This window comes from Leptosomus discolor, chromosome 3 (genome assembly GCF_034619465.1).
Source record: "Leptosomus discolor isolate bLepDis1 chromosome 3, bLepDis1.hap2, whole genome shotgun sequence".
NCBI lineage: Eukaryota > Metazoa > Chordata > Aves > Leptosomiformes > Leptosomidae > Leptosomus > Leptosomus discolor.
Window position 1 is genome coordinate 79841803 of NC_141393.1, and position 20599 is coordinate 79862401.

Here is a 20599-nt window from a genome sequence, read left to right on the forward strand (position 1 = left end):
AACGTACAGAGACGTTCCACTAACTTATCCCCCTTGATGAGGCGGTGACGCTTTCTGCTTTCCTCACGCAGGTTTTTGTGAACTTTGCTAAGCAGCAGATGGAGGACGAGGAAATTCCTTTGCATCCCCGTGCAGCTGGAGCCAGCCGAGAAGCAAAGGTGTCCCCTGCTTTGCAGCAGCAGGCAGTTGCATAGACTATTCCTACAGTCACTAGCGCTTAGAGTGTGCACAGTGTGCCATACCAGAGCAGTGCAAGGGTAAAACAAAGGTTCCACACTCAGTATTATACTGATTTTTTTTTTTTTTTTGCACCTTTCTGAGCACTGGGCTCACAACAGCAACTTCTGCTGCTCTACCAGGAACGCTACACGCTGCAAGTGTCAAAGCAAAGGCAGGTCCTTGCTATAGAACAAAATCTTCCTCTAACATGAAGTTCCTTATAAGATACAAGAAGTCTCAATTCCTGCTTGTTGACATGTAAAGAGCATTAAAGACAGTTTCTCTGTCTGGTCCCTTTCCGGGTGGTAGGTTTTCCTTGTTGAACTCTTAAGACAGCTGCTACTGGTCAGCAGACAGGTCCTGAGGCAGAGTGTATTGCCCAGCTCAGAAGTGGATTCCTGCCATCCTGAGTGCTCAGGGTCAGAACATCGGTGCTGGCTGATGGGGCTGGTGCTGGGAGCCTGCTCCGCCGTCTTGCCAGGCTGCCAGTGAAAACAGACGGTTGCCTCAGCAAGAATGGGAAGAAATAATTCAGATCTCAGAGCCAGGCAAGAAATTTACTTAAAACAAACAAAACAGCCTAATGAAAATGATCTCATACTCGTCTTCAAGTCTCTCAAATGGAAGCAGAATGTCAAAATGGAGATTAAAAGGAGAGAGAGTATGTCCAAATCCACCAAAAGTTTTGTTTTCTCATGGAGGCCTGGGAAGATACCTTTGCTACTAAATCAGATCAGGGTTTTTTTTCTTCTTTCCCGTGCCTGGACCTTAAGTGGGTGTAAAGCGTGAATAGGGTATGTGCTTCCTCTGTGCTCAGAAGGAAAATTTCAACCCGCTTGTACTCCACACTGCACTCAGTGGGAAATCATTTGGCATTTAGCTCTTTTCTCTGGTTCACAGTTAAACGAGTGCAAAATAACAATACTGAAAACAAATTCATAATGATGTATTGCTTCAGTTATCTACCAGACCTAACCATTTCTAAGAAATCTTCTCTAAGATATGTTATGCAGAAATAAAATCTGGGTCATGTATTTTCGCTTTGTTAGGGGTTTTTTTCTTCAATTTATGTAGATTTTTTTATATATATATAAGGACATTCTTGCTTTTTACTGTACAAAATACCACGAAACTTCAGCAAACAGCTGTAGTGTTCTTCTTTTGCCATAATTATTTCAACTGATTTAAAAATACAGTCTAGAATTTATTGCATGTTTCACCCTTACAAATAGTTGCAAAAATCTTTCTATACATCCATTATAAATAAATTAATCATGAAACAAAACAGTATCTACGCATTCTCTTCATATTCTAAAATAGCTTCTTTAAAATGTCATTCAGATAGATTGCAATAGTCTTTTTTTGTTTTTACTAGATTTGCACAAAACCCAACTAAGTTCCACTGAACATCTTGTGAAAAAGAAAACACAGGAAGTCCAAAATGTAGCTGATTTTTCTCCCTGGCTCTGAAAATAGGAAGGGGGCTAGCAGTCACTTCATGTATTTACAAAGTGTATTAAAAATCACTCAGAGAATGCTGACATAAAATGCTAGGTAAAAGGTCCTTTAGTGTCATAAGGACTTGTTACATGAAAACAGGCCAAATATCACAGATGTAGCATAGATCAGATCTTCTGAACCTTAATTACTAGTATGCAATTTGCTAATGAAGACTGCTAAAACCAAACAAAACCCCCCAACAACGCAGGATGTTGCATCCACGAATACTACAAATACTTCTTACTTCGGATTCTTTTGGCAAATTAGGGGTTAGACCCAAATCAGGTGTTTTGAGATATTGCCCATTTCTTTATTCCAGGAACCATTGATATTCTTTGGTAATGGTATTGGTTACAAAGCACCTGCCGCCAGGCAGCACACTCTCTTCTTCAAGTCAAAGAAGGCGGATCATGCAACTGTCTCCAGGCCAGCTGGCCGCACTGGCTGAGCCAAGCGCTCTAGTAGTTAGCTGGTATGTCCTCGTGCCAATGTACTTATGTCTTGCAGAATGCCACTGCTAAATTTGGAGCTGCTTTTCAGCACAGACTCCTCAGTATCTCTGATCCATCAATCTAAACAGACTAGAGCAGGGAAATCTAAGTCAGTCAGGTTACAGAGAACTGTAGGGGCTTTTGACTACCAGCTGTGCAATGAAGCCTTATTTTTTGAAGGCGCTTCTGAGCTGAGAATTCTTGAAGGTAGGGAAGTGTAGCTTTCAAGTGCGTACAGTTTCCCTCAGCAGTGGACATTCAACATGCACCAGAATCCTTTAAATTACTTCACTTAGTTGGCAGGAGGCTTATGAGCTTTTTCTTGAAGTTTCACATCAAACCTTTTTTCTTACAACAAAAAGGGAATAATTGGCATTCGAAGACTTGGATAATCCTTGAATTCTCGTAGGTAGGTGCAGTGTTTATCCTTTGCCCAAATTGTCATCTGAATGAAGCAAAGCAAGGTGAACAGCCCCACTGGAAGGAAGGGAGAAAAAGATAACGTTTCATTATCAGATTAAAAACACACTGCTGTTGACTGACATCACTTCAGGGTGAAGTACCAAAACATTACTCACCTGGAACACACTGAGTCATGATAGTGAAACTGATCCAGGTCCCCACCTGTTTTGGCCAAGGAAATTTAAAATATTTCTGGTGACAGCATTTGCATTTATGTCTCTATTGATCAAAAACAACCTTGTCCTAGTATAGGTAAATAAAAAAGCCAGGGTCAGCCGGATCAATTTCTAGTGTTAAAAACCTTTAGCCATAAAGGTGAACAGTGCCTCATCACAAACAAAACCTTCGTGTTTGGTTCCATAGCTATTATCATGACAAAATTTTAAGCATTAAACAACAGAGTGTCCTTTCCGTTTCTCTGCCTAATTTGTGTGTGTCACACCTCCATCAGCGCTAGGAATGGTAACTCTCTGCAGTCTGAGGCCAAATGCCGTTCTCAACACCTGTTAGTCTCCGCTGCAGTTAAAACCTGACGCTGCCCTTCTGTGCGAGGGTGAATTTTACACTGACCTGCACTGGGTTTAACTGCTTTCGAACCGAGGCAGGAGTTTGGCTCCTGATGAAGGAATATGAAGCGATCAACTAATTCAAGCTTCTAAAGCAGTCACCCAACACAAGTGACTGTGTAACTTAAGAAAATGGGGTAGAAGACCTGGCCTATTTCCTGTTTGCTCTATCACAGTATCTTCTATTCATCTGCCCACTATCTTCCTGCGTCCTGTGACATTCCTGGGCTCTCTTATCTCCATCTCATCTCCACCAGACGCCCCCATCCCCTCATGGCAACACGCGTTCAGTGGCAATCTCCCTGTTCCTACCTGCAAAATTTGCACTGCTTTAAACTGTCTCTACCTTGCCTGGCAGCCACGCTGAAGCATAGGCCCAGGGCCTGAGCTGGCTGTTAAAGGTTAGCCCCGTAGGTGCTGCCTCAAGGGAGGAGAGGAAGAACAGACAAGCTCCCGTCTGCAATCTGATTTCATGGGGTTTAGGGGAGGAAGGGAAATGTATTGAGCTGAACTGTTTCAGAGGTTTCTTCCATGTTTAACATTCCAAAAGAAAAGAAAAGATATTCAACAAAACTAAAATCTTAACATCTGGTTTGAAAATACATACCTCATATGTATAGTTAGGGCAAGATACAAAGAAAAACAGCCATGTGAAAGGATTCTTTGTTGGATATGGGATCTTACGGGTTTTGGATCCTATAGATTAGAAAACAAATCACATATTCACACTCCTAAATATATTGTTTCCTGTAAAGACAACCCAAATCTGCACATTCCTGTGGCTCGTTACTGTCAGAGGGACAAGCAGGATGTGGGAAAACAGGATGTCCTCTGGACCCACCAGAAGGAATAGGACAACTGTGAGGAAATGTTCTGGGCATCAGAGAGTCATCTACATACGCCTTCAACCACAGTCACTCCTGTAAGAGGTACGCCAAGGTTTAGATTTAGAAGTTAACGGTTTTCTCAGATTCTCAGAGAACGGGGTTTTAGCAGTCATAGTTGGTAGCCGTAAGGTGTTTGGCTCATGCCCGAGGAACCCTGCCCTGCACAGAGATCTCGTGCCCCCCTGTAGAAGCCAGTGAAATTACTTTCCCTTGCTCACCAAGGCACGGCTTATACCAGCACTGCTTCCTTTTGCGCTGCCAGTGTAACTAATGTAACTGCTCCCCCCAACACACTTTGGCCCTAACCAGTAAAAACAACAGTACGAGAAGAAGGCGCTGTTCAACAGCCTGGTGTTGGATTCCCGCACTCTCTGATCTCCCCTAGAATCCAGCCTTTACAGGGCCGAGCAACCTGCCCACCCGCAGCAGTCAGCTGGCGGGTCTCAACTCCCTCCAGGATCAGGTCTTTCACGAGGCAGAATTAACTGCAGAAGTACTGAATGGCTGCACGGAAGTCAAAAATGATAATGCAATTTTTACCATTTCTCCGGAGGTCGCTGAGCGCAACGTGAATGGAAAAATTTCCAGCTTCACAGAGCTGCAAGAGAAAGCGTGAGAGAGTTAAAAACGTGCCTCCCTTCCATTTACTCATCTTCCTTTTGTTATTTCCTAGGGTATTTTTTAAAAAAAAGGCGGGGGGGGATCTACTGAATCTATTATAAACAAGATTTAAAAATTGGAGTTAATGCATATAATAAATATACTTAACCAAGATTGCTCTCTGACAGGAAGATGGAATGTCTTTGTTCAAACATGAGTCCATATTATACTCTGTTATCTACTTATGATATTTGCCAGCAAATGTGGACTCAAGCGTCCAGAAGATCAAACTTACAACTTACAAAATCCCCATGAGATCTGAAGGCAGTAAATCAAAGGGGATAAAAGTAAATCCAGGAGATATTTCCTTTATCTTTTGGTTATTCTTATGTCTTTAAAAATACCCCAAAAATTGATTTGGATAGTTGTGGTTTCTCAAAAGTTATTAAAATCCCAAGGAAGATATGGGTTGGGCTCTAAGTAAGTTTTCTTCTCTAGAGCATAATTGATATGAATCACGGAATATAATTGATCCAGCTTCCTCCACTGGGGTTGAATAATGCTTCCCCAACCAATTATGTAGAAAGTGTATTGAAATGACACGTTCATATGACGATGGACAGTCACCAGTGTCTCTGCAAAGCATAACTATTAAAGCAAATGACTGGTGGTCAGAGCTCCCGAGTTTTATTCCCAGCTCTGTGCTTTCAGTTATGTAGTCCCTCTATAAAATGGGAATAGATTATTAACTCACAAAATTTTCATACTGGGAAGCTGCTTTGGCATCCTGCAGTCACTGACAATTAGTTTCTCAAAGCAAGTGAATAGCTGATGTTCTACCCCAGTTACGGATACATAGGAAAAATGGGTACATCTTTGCTGGCTACATTAACGTTGCTTCTGCGTGTATGAAGCGTTCCTAGGAACTATGGGAACGAACAGGCAGGGACTTAAGAATTTTGCTTCATAAGGAAAGCTGTAAAAAAAATTCTGAAGCCCAGCAAAATGAACCTCTATGGCTGGAAATTATCAGCAACTTTCTTAGTGGGCCCGTTCTCTGAGTGTTATGAGCTGTTGTGATTCTTAACGCTCAATAAACAGTTCACAAAACCAACTCACTGGCTTTTAAACATGGTGTTACAAACTGGTAGTTCCAGGATTCTTTTAAGGATATGAGAGATCATCCCAGCAGAAAAATATCCCAGGCTTGGAATGGGTACTGACTCAAATCTTCCCTTTAAAAACTGTCAGATTTATCTGCTCTGCGTGCAAGTGGTCAGCTTCAGTAGTATGTCCCAAGCGTTCACGTTTTAAGGGTCTGCTTATCTTACTCTTCTCCTCCACTTATACATAAGAAATAAAGCAATGTGGTTTAGCATTTTATTAAAAGATCAACAGACCTACCAGAAACATGATCACAGCAAAATTTATCTGTTTTTTCCCATAAGCTATTTAAAAACAAAAAAAAAAAAAAAAAGTTTACATGTGAGTAGTACTCATATACGAACACATAAGTACTTAAATCACATTGAGGGCTGGTTTGCTACTTACAAGGAGGAGTGTAAAGAGGATGATTGATGTAATAAGCAAGCCAAGCTGCAAATCCCCAGTAATACAAGCAGTTCTGAAAAACAGGGAATTTTTCTTTGTTTGAGTACAATCCTCTAGGCCAGCATTCACTGCACGGACGGCTGACAACAATCAATTGGGCTGATCCTTCAAGTTGCTGATAATACAGAAAATTACAATACTGAGGGTGGTGAGGTGGGAGCAGACAACAGGGAATAACAGGAAGGAAGCAGTGCTCATAGAGTGAGATTTCCTCTCAAATACCTTGGAGCTCTTCAGTTTATAAACTGACTAACTTGTAAATTTTAGAAAGCACGATCACACTATTCCAAACCAATTTATCTTGTCTGGGAAGCCTTTTGGCCAAAGATGAAGTGCCCAACAGGCTGTATGCTAAAGAGAGACTTGGTTTGCTGCCCCCTGAGACTTGGTAAAGCCAGATTTAAGACTGTGCTCTCTTCCCTGCTTATTACTTTGTACTGCCCAACACCTCCCCCTTCCTCCTCTCCCTCACCCCACCGTTTTTCTTTCTTTCCCATACTTTAACTTCTCCTACCTGAAGTCATCATGCCTGACACTTCCCTCTGCCCTTTCACTGCGGTATCTTTAGTTTGTCCCTTCTGCTGCTGTCCTCTGCTTTCTGTGATCCAGCTTCCAGCCTCTGAACTCCGATAGCGTCGCTGTCACCGGCGGTTGTGCTGCCTCATTCCTGACCAATCTCAGAGCTTGTTCACAGGCTTCAGCCATGAAAAAAACTACTTACAATGACAATCTGGGTCTATGGTTTGGTTTTCCTGCCCCTGCCTCTGGTTTTTCTGCTGACACTCACTGTTGCTTCAGTATCTTGGTGACAGGTTACCTTCTCCCTCCTTGTATATCTGTAGGTAGGAAGGAGGCCTTTTCTTGGCCCATTCCTCTTCCTCCTCTGTGCTCTCACCTCTAGGTGCTGTTCTCTTGCAGACAGACTTTAACCCTTGTCAATAGCTCATAAATTTACCTCTCATCAGTTGAGATTTCTTCCTTCCAAACCTAGTGCCTCAGTTTTTAATGGTTCAGGGCATGTTTGGTTATCACCTGGACTTCAGCAAGAAGACCAAGACTGAGCTCTTTATCTTCCTTTCACCACTGCCTCTGTTCTTTTCCTTCCCCCTATCTTTTCTTCCCTCCTGTTTTCACTCTTGAGTAAAACTCTGATCCTCTTATTCTTTCTGGCGATGCTTTTTTTTTTTTTGGCATTCCAATAGGTTCACATACCTTAGACATTTCTAGGTCTTTCTGCTTTCTCCTCCACAGCTTCCCTTTCCTTTGGCTCATGCAGCAAACATTCTTATCCAAGGCTGCGTTCTTTCCTGTCCTAACTGGTTTACCTTTTTTTTTTTTTTTTTTTTTGCTTGAATTTTGCAGCCTTTTTCCCCTATATAAACCAGAACTGCATTTCTAGCAATAATACCCCCAAAAGTGATTACCTCAGCGTCTGCAACCCACACTGGCTGACTGCAGTGTCTGACAGTGCATTTTTCCGAAAATGCTGGTGAGGGGTGAGCCCCCCCCCCCTCATCTGCTGCAAGCCGTTGTATCAAAAATTCTGTTGCACTTCCACTGTTCAGAGTTAACTGAACCATTGAAGTGCCCAGAAACCTCAGACAAAAGGGTCACCCTTTTGGGTACGCTGTAATACAAACACATAGTATGTCCTTGCTCTGAGATTATATATTAATAGATAACCGATGAGAAAGAACAAATCATTAACCAATAATCACAGATCAGGTGGGACAAAAGGGCAGAGAGATTAAGTGGCTTCCCTGTGATGACTTCCCTTTTCCCCAGGAAAAGCAGCAGAGCCAGAAGAACGACTCCAGTGAGGAGCAATCTGGTTAGCGTCCTACCCACAAACTGCTGCTTCCTCCCTAACGCTACCTCCTTCCACCGTCCCCTACAACTTTGTGACTGCCATACAAACCTAGGTGGAAACAGTTTCTTGTCATCTTGGAACGGCACCTTATGAAAAGCTCTTCCCTAACCAGGGGGCTTGGCGGAGGAGGGATCGTGTGGCAATGGATTTCGGTAAAGTAAAATGAAATAAATAAATGATCGTCAGCTCCCAACAATGCATGCTGTAATTAAACTGAACAAGTACTATTCATCCACAGAACATGATTTACTGCAAGAGTATTCCTCAGTTATAAGAAAAGGAGCTCTAAGATGAGTGGAGTCTGCTGCTGCTAAGGTCGTCAGCAGTGACACTGCAGATGTTCAGCTGTCACTCGAAGCTCATACAAAAGCCTCCAGCGAGGTTCAGACGGGAACAGCAGCACCCATGCTGACTTCATAGACTCACCTGAAAGAAATTGTTTCCCTGAATCTTTCATATTCCATGTGAATAATAAAGCTTTACAACGATCTCTTATAAAAGATTTTGTGGATCAAGATATTGCAGGGATCCCATAATTAAATTACTGCTAAGTTTACAAAATTATGGTTAGGATTTTCGTCATCTCCATTCCAATTGATGATCCCTATGATGATCAAAACTATATCTTAATGCCCTGTCTATGTTTATTCATGACCAGCATGTACCCTTCTATTTGTCTCATTATAGTGTCTTCTGGTTCAAATAGTATTTCTTGAGGTCTAGTGTTCTCTTTCCTCCAGATGTTTATTATAGAAAGCCACAATATCCCTTTTTTCCCATGAAAATGTTCCGTAAAACCAGTCATACAACTAATCTTTGAGGAATTCCATTGGTACCTCCCTATTACTAAAGGTCTGCAGATCCTTTTCTGGCACAACCATGATCATCTTTCCTTTAGTTAGTTCCTTTATCACCACACAATTTTTCTATTAATCCCTACTTAATTCACGCTAAGACAGTTGTTTACTAAGTCCAGATAAATCAGGTATTTTACCTTTCCATTGGCTAGAAAAATCACGTAGCTTAGAAAGAATTATGCTATGTCAGTATATAGCGTGAACTGCTTTTGGTGAACCCCTACGGCATTTTATGGCATCAATTATTCCTATTTCCATTTGGTAAACAAAGGATGAAAAAATCACAAATCTCATCAATTCCTGTCTCAGAGCTCTGCTTATGGAGACTGAAGTGTCTCTTGTTAAAGGTAGCTTTCCATGGCGCTTAGGAAATAAGCTATAGCTGCTACGTATGTGATCAAACACTTCAAGAAGCTTTGTCTACCATCTGTATGTGAGAGAAAAAAGGGAAGAGGATGTGATTTTTTTTTTTTTTCCCCCACTGGCACAGTTTTGGAGTAACACCACCAAAGTCAATGAAACCACAAAAGCAAATCAAACCCAAGCACTGCTAAGCAGGTAGAAGCAGAACGGTGAGCAACTTTACAGGTGAAAGCAAGTGCCACCAACCTGAAGGTGGAAAAGTAGAAGTGATCAGAATGAATGCCACAAATGTCAATTTTAGCAACGACGGTTTGTATGGCCTGAAAGGAGCGAGGAGTTGTCAGAGATGGCAATGAGAAAACGTGGTTTTAGCACATTGAACAGGTTCTTTTTCAACGTAAAGTTGCTCATTTATCTGCTGTTTAGCATGCATTAGCTACCGTTGTGCCAAGTATGAGTCTTTAAGAGACCTGCTAGCCTTCTAACAACGCCTGCGCTCTTCTGCTGCGGAAAACACAGTACATTGCTAGGGAGGATTCCTTCTGAGGGCCACTGCTCAACTACGGACCCTCCTTCCATTTAGAAAGCATGAAGCTATCGCCGGAACTAGCGGGGCTGCTGCACAGCTGTAAGGAGCTACCCCCAAGGTAGAGCTTCAGCTGCTGGGAGTGTTAGTGCCCTAATGCAAATTCCAAGGGATTGCTGAAATACCAAATGTTAAATACCCAAGCGCTGATACTATCCTGTATGCTTTTCCAGTCGTAGGCAAGAATCTCCTGTCTTCGTGAGTATAAAGTGTATTTTTGAATACCAGCGCGTACTCTGTTTCTGTTGCAAACGTGTGTAAAATAACTGCAGCCCCTGCACAGCCGTGCAGGCCGCTGTGCTGCTTCGCAGACCCCTGGGAACCAGGGCCTCTGCATCTCAACAGCTGCCCCGTGCCACAGCAGCACGGGTAACGTTAGGGAGTGCTCCTGCGGGAGGAGAAAACGCAGGAACAACCGAGCTGCTTTGCACTGGATCAAAGCTACATTAACAGTGGATTAACAGCAAAGAGAGCATTAGGGGCAAAGAAGACGTAAAATGACTGTTACAAAAAGTAGATTTTTTTTTTAAAAAAAAAAAAGTGCAACCCTCCCAATACTGTGCCTGCCTGTGCTACCTTAAAAGCTAACGTCGTTAGTAAACCTTCATGCCCGAGGAGCTAGCTGAGTGAAAAGGAAGGGTCCGGTGAAGGTTTAAAATTCTGAAAGAGCACTGAGAATTCTATAACATGAATAACAGTACGGCAACGCGTGGGTTATACAGCAGCGACATTAAGAAGTCTCTTGAAAGAACTACAGCTTTATGGGTGAGATTTGCTGTGCGTTACTACGAAAGCCACACCAAAAAATCTGTGCTGCATGGGCAGAGCATAGGTTGGCTAGGCTGGATTTGTAAGGGGGGCTATGGATAGATTCTGACACAATTTACCTTCACAATATTCCTCAGTGGCATAGTCCCATGGGAGAACCGATGAACAAATACTGTTTCAATCAACCTTTTGATGTAGTGGAAAGAATGGCAGATACATGCCAAGCTAGAAACAGCAAGACAAAAGCATTTAAGAGTGCTTAAAAAAACAAGTGTGGCAAGACATTTGGAATAAGACTACAACACTAACAAGAAATACTGCTCAAGCCTGCGAACGGACTTACTTAACTACTGGATGCGGGCTTGATGTAAACCTCTCATCCAGTCCATAGACAAAAGGCATGCGGAAATAAAACAGAAAATAGATGAACAATGGACCTGTATATTCTATCAAAAATACCTGCAAAAAGAGAGAAAATAATTAGACAGCTGAATTAGATGGTGGTTTTCCTTTGGTTTCTTTGTGATAACTAATGCGGTGGTATGAACACCTCCACTGACCCAGGATGGCATTTAGAGAGGCAGGGAGGGAACAGCAGGTTTGGGCTTGGGCTATGAAAGTGGCAGACATGCACGTGGATGTTTTGCGATGCGTTTGCCTCGGTTGCACACAAACAGCCATTGCCGACACAGGGCGGGTACGGCGAGATAATCACGGCAGCCCGGAGATCACGATAAATACGCATGCATGCCTCATTTACGCAGCTCTCACCCTCCTCTTGCCCTCAAAAACTGTTGCTTTGTTTTGAGTTAAAATGAAATTTGGTGAAGAATTTATCTTGCAAAAGAGGAGCTCTGTTTCTAGTGAATGAATTCTGTTTAAACTGGGAACAGAGCACGGAAGTGTTCACAGGTGACCCCATCTGTATGAACAGTTAGCACAGCAGATGTCCCGGGAAATGATCAGTTCATTCTATGTTCAAACAATCTTTAATGTGAACACACACCAAAAAAAAAAAAAAAAAGAGAGAGAAAAGGAAACAAAAAAACAGAGGAAACCAAAGAAGATATTATCTACCTTGATTTCATTTCACGTAAGTGTGTTATTGTTAGGAACATCACTTTAAATTGAAGCTAACTTTGGACCAAACATTAACAGTTGAATTTTCCACATTTCCCCAAGTGAGGAAGGTAGGTCCATACCTCATTTATGGAGAAAGAAGGGAAACTGATTGTACTTCTGTCAAAAAAAAAAAAAACAACTCCAACACAACCACTGTTTTCTAATGCATTTAGAGTTGCTCTGACAGGCAGAAAAGCTGTGTTATCGACTTCTGTAGCAATCAGCATTTTCTCTGCCAAAGGTCGGATTTGAATGTAGATGAGAAGTTTGTCTTTTTTATTTGATAAGACTGAAGCATTTCTTGGCTTAGATTTGAATGAAGTAGCTTGAAGGGCAGGGAGAGCAGAATGTACAGGAAAGATTATGGAATGGCAGAAGTCTGGTATTAGTCTGCGCTGTGATATTTTGTTATATATTAATGCATTTGTGTCTTGGAGTCTACATTGCCATTAGAAGTTTTGCCTGTCTCACTGTTTTTTGGATTGTGTAATAGCTGCATGATTTATCAGCATTGCATCCAGAGTAATGATGTGATGATTCAGTCTTGCAGAACGTTGGACTTTTTTTTTTTATTTTACCTCCTATGAACGTTGTCTTTGCCATTGGTCAAGATTTTATTAATGTCTCATCGCTAAGAAATGGTAGAAAATGTGCCTTTAAATTGCTGGGTGCTTTTCCCTTCACGCTGTGCTGTTTCATTAGAACTAGTGTAATATGAGCATCATGGACCTTCTGAAGAACTGGAAGGGTTACTGGTCACCTCAACGGCACAAACAGCAGCGCTGCGCTGCCTGCCAAGTGAGTCGTGACAGAATTTGCATTTGGGCTAAGACAGTAAATACGCGGGGTCTTCGCGGGTGGCTGCTAACAGTGCAGAAATTATCAGCTGTCCTTAGCCTGCCACGAGATCCTGGGGCGCAGCCACATGCAGCCAGCCAACGGTTCTTTGCATGCATTTTCCTGCTGAAGTCACTTCAGTTACTGACATGTGAAGCAGCTCACATGCCTCTTTGCAGGACAAACACATAGGAGTATAATCATCCCCCTCTTTGTCAGGAGAGTTACACGGGCCCTGTGAAACAGATCCCCACAGGCGCTTAAGACACCTGGCTCCTAGTGATTTTGCAGCAGACATCGAAATCCATCTGAGAACCTGCACCTTAGTTCAGTAGAGCCAACCTACCCTGCAGCAAGTTTTCCACTGCTGCCCTCCCAGGAAACGAGGCATTCAGAATATCCTGTTACTGCTTTCCCTGATTAAATGAACTGAAGCAATGAGGAGTCGTTGCCTGCATCCACTACCAGAGCAGGCATCATGCAGAAATATTGGAGAGAGACAAAAAGTGATGTAAGGATTAATCATGGAAAAATAGCCATTAAAACGGCTCAGACTTGAAGCATAGCTCACCGTAGTCCATCCTATCTGTGGCCCTAAATCTTTAAAGTATAAGGTAGCAGTTGTGCCAACAGGGAGGTGCTGCAGGATTTCCTCATCCCTCAGGGACTTTCCTTCTGAGAAGGAAAGAAGTAATTACATCTCAGTCAACTTTGGGAGCGTGCTACCTTTACATCGTGCTTTAACCAATCTGTGAGATTCTTTGATGTGATGTGGGTTTATTGGAATCTCAATAAACAACCCAAGAATGTTTATACTTAATTTTGATTTATCCCTGTAATCACATATAGGCCTGGATCCTCTATTCACACCAGGACAATTATGAGAATTCTCAATCCTACGTGCCTGCCTGGTCCAGTAGATTTGCTTCATCACTTCTGCAGCAGTTTGCTGATGGGTCAGTGCCCTTTAACACAGTTCGCTGACCTCCTGCTCAGCTGCACCTCCATCTCTCTCCTCCCCTCTTCTCATTGCTCATCGTCAGACAAACAGAAGCTAGGCTAAGCTGAGATGGGAAGGCTCTCCTACAGAAAATTCCATTCCCTCCTTTTTTTCCCAACCAACCAGCTAGGAGGTGATTCCACAGGACCTGAGCTAGTACTCCAGCTTTTAATGCCTAGATGGGGGGGAATCTCCAGCAGGCCAGCATTTTGTCATAGCAAGACCCACAACATCAGTCCGCGGGGGAATCTGACAAGGTAGATCTTTGAAGAAGGCAGTAAAGATACTCATACGCCTGTTTTCCATGGATGGATTCCACGCAACGAACTAACCTTCACCAGCACATTTTTAAGAGACTGTTTAAATAAAATCATACTTAATGGAAGCAAAAGAAGAAACTGCTACATTTTATACTGAATACTAAGTTTGTCAATTAGACTTTCTTTTGTGCACCCAGGCCACGTACTAAGAGGCTTCTAGTAGCAATACCTACAACTGCATTAATGAAGTCAGCCAGCTGGCACCAGCTTTGTCAGCAAATCCTACATCCACGGCGATGTGTTTTGCCTTAGCTCACCTCAGAAGAACTTTAATTCCTGCCTGAGAGCAGAGGATTATGTGAACGGATAGCTCTAACTCATAGTCCCTTTTAATACTTAATTTTGATTTATCAACAGCTGAGCTTCACTGTGGAAGTCATTTCACTGCAGCTAAGGGATATTAGTGTCTAGATTCCGTGCTGCCTGTCTGAAAGCAGCAGTGCTCAGTAGTTAGAAAGTGAGTTAATTACCACGCACCAGGCACATGGGTGAAACTCTGTCCAATACTTTGAAAGAATTAAATGTTCTGGATTCTCTTCAGCCTTCATAGTGCTAATTAACGTAGCTGGAAATTCATTCTTAAGAGCTAATACCCATGCAAAGGACACCTTTTATGCCAGGCCCCTGCTCAGAGCTTTGTTACTCCACTCCTCGCAAGTACTTACTTGGATCAAGTTTTATCGACTGCCTTGCTGGATACCACCGGGGATCTGTAAGACCATACAGAATTGAGTGATATACACTGCTTGGTTTAGATCATCCACTGTTATAATGAATGCATCACAACAAGATGAGATTTAGTTAAAGATTTTTAGGAATATTTATTCAACATATTATCTGTGAGAAATTATGCAGCAGAAAAAACCACAAGGGTGTATCAGGATAGTATAAAAAAATGATACTGAAATCTCACTGTGCTGGCATTCATGTGCAGGTTCCTTAGCGTTATGTGTGTGTACACCACACACTTCAAATTACGTAATTTTCTCCTATTTATATACTGGATATTCTGATGTGATGTGAACTGAATAGTTATACTCACATAATTTATGGAACATCAATCTGATCTCCCTAATTGTGGCATTTGGTTCCACCTAGGCAACAAAAAGTATTGTATACGTAAGATGCATATTTTGAAAGACAACGACTAGGTGTAAGACTATACAAGTAGAAACGTGACTCAAGCAGTGTAAGAGCATCCCATGCTCACAGCCAGCTAGGATTGGCACGGGTGCTTCAAAGTACTTCTTACAGGAAAAAAGGAGGACAATTTGTGGCATCGGTTTCAGAGGCAGCTTCTGTAGCAGTGGTCAAGGGTCACCACAACAGCAGTGACAGTTTGGTGGCTTATGAGTGAGTAATGCACAACTGGCACCACCTTAGTGAAGCAGCTGAAGTTCTGCTCTTTGCCCAAAAGCTCCTCCTGGAAAAGGGAAGTACTCCGGAGTCAGTATGAAGTGTGCATAATCGTTGTCTCTTCAGTGGCCAAAGAAAGGCTATCATCAGACGACATATCCTTCATAAACACTACGTTTCTTAAGAAAAGTTAGCAATTTTTACATAGTCACCTCACATTTTAAACAGACTTTTGTTTTACCTTATCTAGGAAGCATAGCTGTTTCTTTGTCTTCCAATCAAGGATTTCCACCTGATAGGACACAAAATGATAATTACTCATTATTGGCTAAATAATCTGCAAACTCTTAGTTGATTTCCAAATTCACAATCATTGTTCAGAGCGAGACACCATTTTTCTCTGATCTGTGGACTGCTGCACTTCTCAAGTGCTCAAGAGACACTTTATCGCAGCCAGGTGCTCAAAGCACCCAACTTGCAAAAAAATGATATTCTTGCCAAATAAATTGTCTTCCTGGACATATCCAGAAGAAGAAGTAGCCAACTTATTGCTCAAAACACACTGATCTGGGGTATTTTCTTGTGCTAGAGCAAAAGGAACAAATAAGGGATAAAGAAGTTTCACAGGAATCACTAAGGAACGGAATTTTTATGATTTGTAAAACTAGAAAGGCAGTTTGAGAAAAAAAATTAAATGTGCAAATATATGCATGTACGCAAATATTCTGAGTACATACAGCTTGAACATTAATGTGCATCGTTCCCAGAATAGCTGAATTGTACAGAGAGGGTAAAGCATTGGTGGACATAATGAAGAGATGCAGCTAAAGATCTGGCCTTGACAAATCTTTAAAAGGTTGTTGCAGGAATACTCAGAGTTATTCGTGCCTCTCAGTTCACCTGTATTCGCAACTACACATTAGCATTTTATATTCCAAGCAGTGGTTTAGCTACAGCTCTGGAAAGGAAAGAGCGGTTTATTTCTGTGATCAAACGGAATCACTTTGGCAAAAGTCATTATGATTGTAATCAACAGCCAAGCAGAAAAGTCCCCAGGCGGTTCAAAGTCCAGTTGCAGCAGGCTAGCAAAACCTAAAATACAGTGATGGTGTTTAAATTTCATTTGTTCTCGTCAAACACTTTGTAGTGGAACTTTGTGGTATAGCTACGAGTGAAAGCTCGAAGCTTTTCTGTCGCACTAAACGACTGGGACTACCATTGCTTAGTACCAAAAGGGTTTGTTGTCAGCTTTTGTTAAATAAACATCTAGCATTAATTATGTTTGGTATTAACTGGCCAAGAGGATAGATTAACATTAGGCTTTAAATACGATTCCTTACTAAAAATAGGCGTCACAGTCCCGTATCTTTCTAATAGGGTTGCTTTGAAGAGATCACTTGGTTAAAGTATCTTATTTCCTTCTTTTGCTTGTCCCAAATTGTTCCGTCTCTGTTGGTGCAGCAATGGAGCACTTCAGCTCCAAGCCAGAAGTACCAAATCTGATCTCCACAAGGAATACTAATGCAGTGATATTTTCTGCTTGCGCATTGTAAGCTCTAAGTGGGACACCAAGGGAGGTAAGCACTTTTCCTCCTGTGATACGTAACGAATGTGTGACAGATTACTGGGATATTTTATGTTTCCCCTTCATTTTTTATATTTGAAATAACACAAATTTCAAGTCTTAACGTCTCCCTTTGTGGGACATCTCCATTGGAAAGCAAATGGATTCCCTTCCCAGAGGGCTGTTCTTGAAACACAGCGTTCTGACTCTTGCAGCCCACAGAACAAGTACTGGGGGGATATAAACTGGTTTTTTGGTCCCTTCTAACGCCGAGTTGCTACAAGGGTTATTGAAACCTTTGCTGTATCTCAAAGCTCCTGTGTCAATGGATACCGTTGGGCTGCCCTACAGACCGCAGCAGGGCCCACAGCTTTAGCAGCCTCCTCCCCATTCCATACCCACTCCCAGCATCTACATGTTGGATCAGAATCCCCCAGGGGCGTTTTTTTTGGAGAAATCTTCGCTGGGTATTTTTCTGCCACTGGCGCTCTTTTAATTGGGTTATTCTCATTATGCACAAGGCCAGACTGAAAATTACAGAGCATTTTCTTTTGCTCTGTGGTTTTCATTGTGTCCTGGTTTGGCTGGGAGAGAATCCCAGCCCAGCTGTGCTAGGGAGGCTCAAGCCAGCCAGGGCAGCTGAGCTGAGTGAGCTACAGGGGCAGCCCATCCCGTTATGTCATGGTCAGTATAAAGGGGGAAGGTTTGCTGAGGAGAGGGAGCTCCTGTGGGGTTCCTGCTGGGGTTTCTTCTGTGCCTCCTCTGGCTACTCCCTGCTCCTGAGGACTGGAGAGTCATTTGGGTGAGTATAACTCTGGACCCCTCTGTGGGTATTGGTGTTATCTCTATGAAGCCTGTTCTCGCTTCCACCCACAGGTCTGCTCTCCTTTTTCCCCCGATTCCTTTCCCTGGCTGGTGAGGGGTTGTTTGGTGATAGAGTGACTGTTACAGTTTAGCCCTGGGTACAGCCTTAATGTAGACACATTGGAGTGGCTGTACAGAAATCTAGGCAATTCTGTGAACCTTTGGAATCAGTGTGGAAAACAAACAAACAAATAATCCCAGATCTTCTATACCGTTACCTGGTTTCATTCCAGCTTGTCTCTGAAGTGCCAAGCTGACCTACCTGCCTGTGCTGGCCCATTTCATCAAATACCTAACAGAGGCCTATAGAGACGATGGGTTCAGACTCTTCTGGAAGGTGCACAGCGATAACGGTGAGAGGCAATGGGCACCAGTTGCAATATGGGAAAATCCAATCAGATACAAGGAAATTTTTTTCACCACAAACTTGGCCAAACATAGGAACAAATTGTCTAGGAAGGATGTGGAAACTCTATCTGTAGAGGTATTTAAAACTGGACTGGATAAGACCCAATGCCGTTTGATCTAGTTGTATCTGCTTTGAGCAGCAGTTGGACTATGTGGCTTCCAGAAGTCCCTTGTGACCTAAATTATTCATATTTTTGTTTGCTTGTTGTTGGGTTTTAGTGGGTTTTGTTTGGTTTTGTTTTGGTTTTTTTTGTTGGACACCCATTCCTGAACTTCAAACATTTCAGTTACTTTCAGGATCTAAGCAAATATCAAACATTCTTTCCTGTTTCAGAAAGACAACCACAGGCACACAGCTTTAGCCTGTAGGAAGCTGTGCAACGACAGAGTGAAAACAAGGTGACTGTTTCCTCTAATTATCACACCGCTTGGCTGTACCAGAACATCCCTCAGTGTTTAGATGTTCCCTGCACAAGGGGTAGAAAAGCCTGATCCAAGGCAAGGAACGTTATCTTTTCCGAACACGACAGCCAACCCTGTGAACCCCCGTCGCACTGAACACAGCGTTTCCAGTCCTCAGGCGCAGCACCAAGTCCGTTAATGTATCGGCTGGCAGCAGTTTTGAGATCCCCAGCAATCTGTTCTTGGAACACTTATCGATGGGTATCATCCCTTTCAAACATAAATTGGCTCAGAGAACTTTAATTTCTATGTGTTTTCAAAGCATTTAGCACAAGGGGACATTGACTGTTGGCCTGCACCAGTGCAGTATGACTTACAGTCCACTTATTTGGTGAATTTTTAAAGGTATTTTAAATTGTGGCTTCTCTAAAACTGCTTTGAGCAGAACTCAATCAATAGGCAGATTTGTGCAAGATAGCTAGTTAAAACTCTTTTATAAGTGACTACAAATATATATCTTCAATGTTTAGAAGACATTTGTCCTAGTGCATAAGGATTAAAGATTGATAGTGTCTTTAAAAAAAAAGAAAAATTCTTGGTGGTTATTGTTTAGAACAGGTTGAGGGCCAAGAATAATCAATATACGATATAAGCAAAGAAAAGAACATTCAACTCTTAAACTTTTATTCAGAAAATAAAATGGGAAAGTAGAAAGGGGAAAAGTTTATTCATAGGGGAAAAACAGTTGAGGAAACAGAATTTAAAAAGGAATTTTTAAGATGCAGTGTCCCTACCACAGGATTACAAAAATGAAGTCCATCAAATCCCCACAGTTTAAAGCCACATCAAGTGCTTAAGGATTAACAGATCTTCACAAATTATGTGACAACTATTACGGAAATATTGACACACTTGTCGTGTCTGTGCATCTTGGAAGTCTTATTTGCAGCCATTTGTACTCAGCAGCTTCAGCAAACTGGAGCTGAGTGAGATTTTGTGAGCACTGACATAAGCGTATATTGTACTGATGTCTTTTGAAATTTTTCAGTAAAAAATTTGCTTATTTTACAGTCTAGAAACCAACCAGCCTAAGAGAGTAATGGAGAACGCATTCTCCCTGAACAATCAGATTGCTTACGTAAGTCAGGCTCCTTGAATTTAACGCTAAAAAAAATTCCAGTGGTTGCCACAGTCCTAATTTAATTTTTCCTGTGGAATTAGTAATTTTCTCTATCTCCTTAGACTTTTCTGGTAGACTCTGTTGTTCCTGAAGGAAGGGAGCATGCCTCAGCCTGACCTCACACTAGAGCACAGCAAGAGTAACGTTTGTGAAGTCAATAGAGTTAAGCAAAGGGAAATCACGGCAGGCGTATTTCTGCCGAAAACTGTGTTTGTGCTGCCGCTGCTACAACTGACTTTCAGTCTGAAACTTCCCTTGCACAGGAACGTATGAACTGCTGCAGAGGATGAGTCTAAGGCTGTATCTAGAATGGCATCTTTCTGATACAGCCAGCAGCAGGTGACTCAGAAAGAGTAATAAAACAGGGCAGGAATGTAGTGATTGGAGGGAGGGGAGGAGACAGACACAGAGATTGCCATTTTCCTGCACCAAAAGTGCTGCCTTTGCACTTAATAGCTTTTCGTGGGTTTTTCCTCAGTTAGTTTATCCACTTGCCTTTTAAACCTGTGTAAACTTTTTGCATGCAGTGTCCCGAGGCAGGGAGTCCCAGAGCTTAGCCACATGCTGCGTGAGGAATTCCCAAAGCAGAACCAAGGCAAACGTTTAACCGCGAAGCAAAATTTCACCATCTTACCTGTGGAGCGCTGTACCTTATTCTGTAAGTAGCCCAATTCAGTAAAGCCTTACCTCTCTGAAGCAACTGGCTCCTATTTCATGAGACTAGAACCTTATCACATTACTTCACTGTGTATAAAGAGAAGAGATA

At 42.2% G+C, this 20599-nt stretch overlaps 2 protein-coding genes across 2 annotated transcripts in view; one reads left to right on the forward strand and one right to left on the reverse strand.

Annotated features, from left to right (window-relative positions):
• The window catches only part of ABCA4 (ATP binding cassette subfamily A member 4), a 75655-nt gene extending 75461 nt beyond the window's left edge, over nt 1–194 (forward strand). The window contains exon 49 of the mRNA XM_086462731.1: nt 72–194. Within this exon, the coding sequence (XP_086318857.1) occupies nt 72–194 (123 nt within the window). The remainder of the gene's footprint in view (nt 1–71) is intronic.
• Nucleotides 195–2559: 2365 nt separating this feature from the next.
• Nucleotides 2560–18123, reverse strand: LOC104344721 (very-long-chain enoyl-CoA reductase). The gene is made up of 13 exons (XM_009948934.2): nt 18106–18123; nt 15657–15707; nt 15102–15153; nt 14725–14769; nt 13311–13414; nt 11124–11239; nt 10900–11005; nt 6277–6349; nt 6130–6173; nt 4666–4723; nt 3846–3934; nt 2789–2834; nt 2560–2687 (listed from the first exon to the last, which is right to left on the reverse strand). The coding sequence occupies exons 1-13, from the start codon at nt 18121–18123 to the stop codon at nt 2560–2562; spliced, it is 930 nt and encodes a 309-aa protein (XP_009947236.1).
• Nucleotides 18124–20599: the final 2476 nt, after the last annotated feature.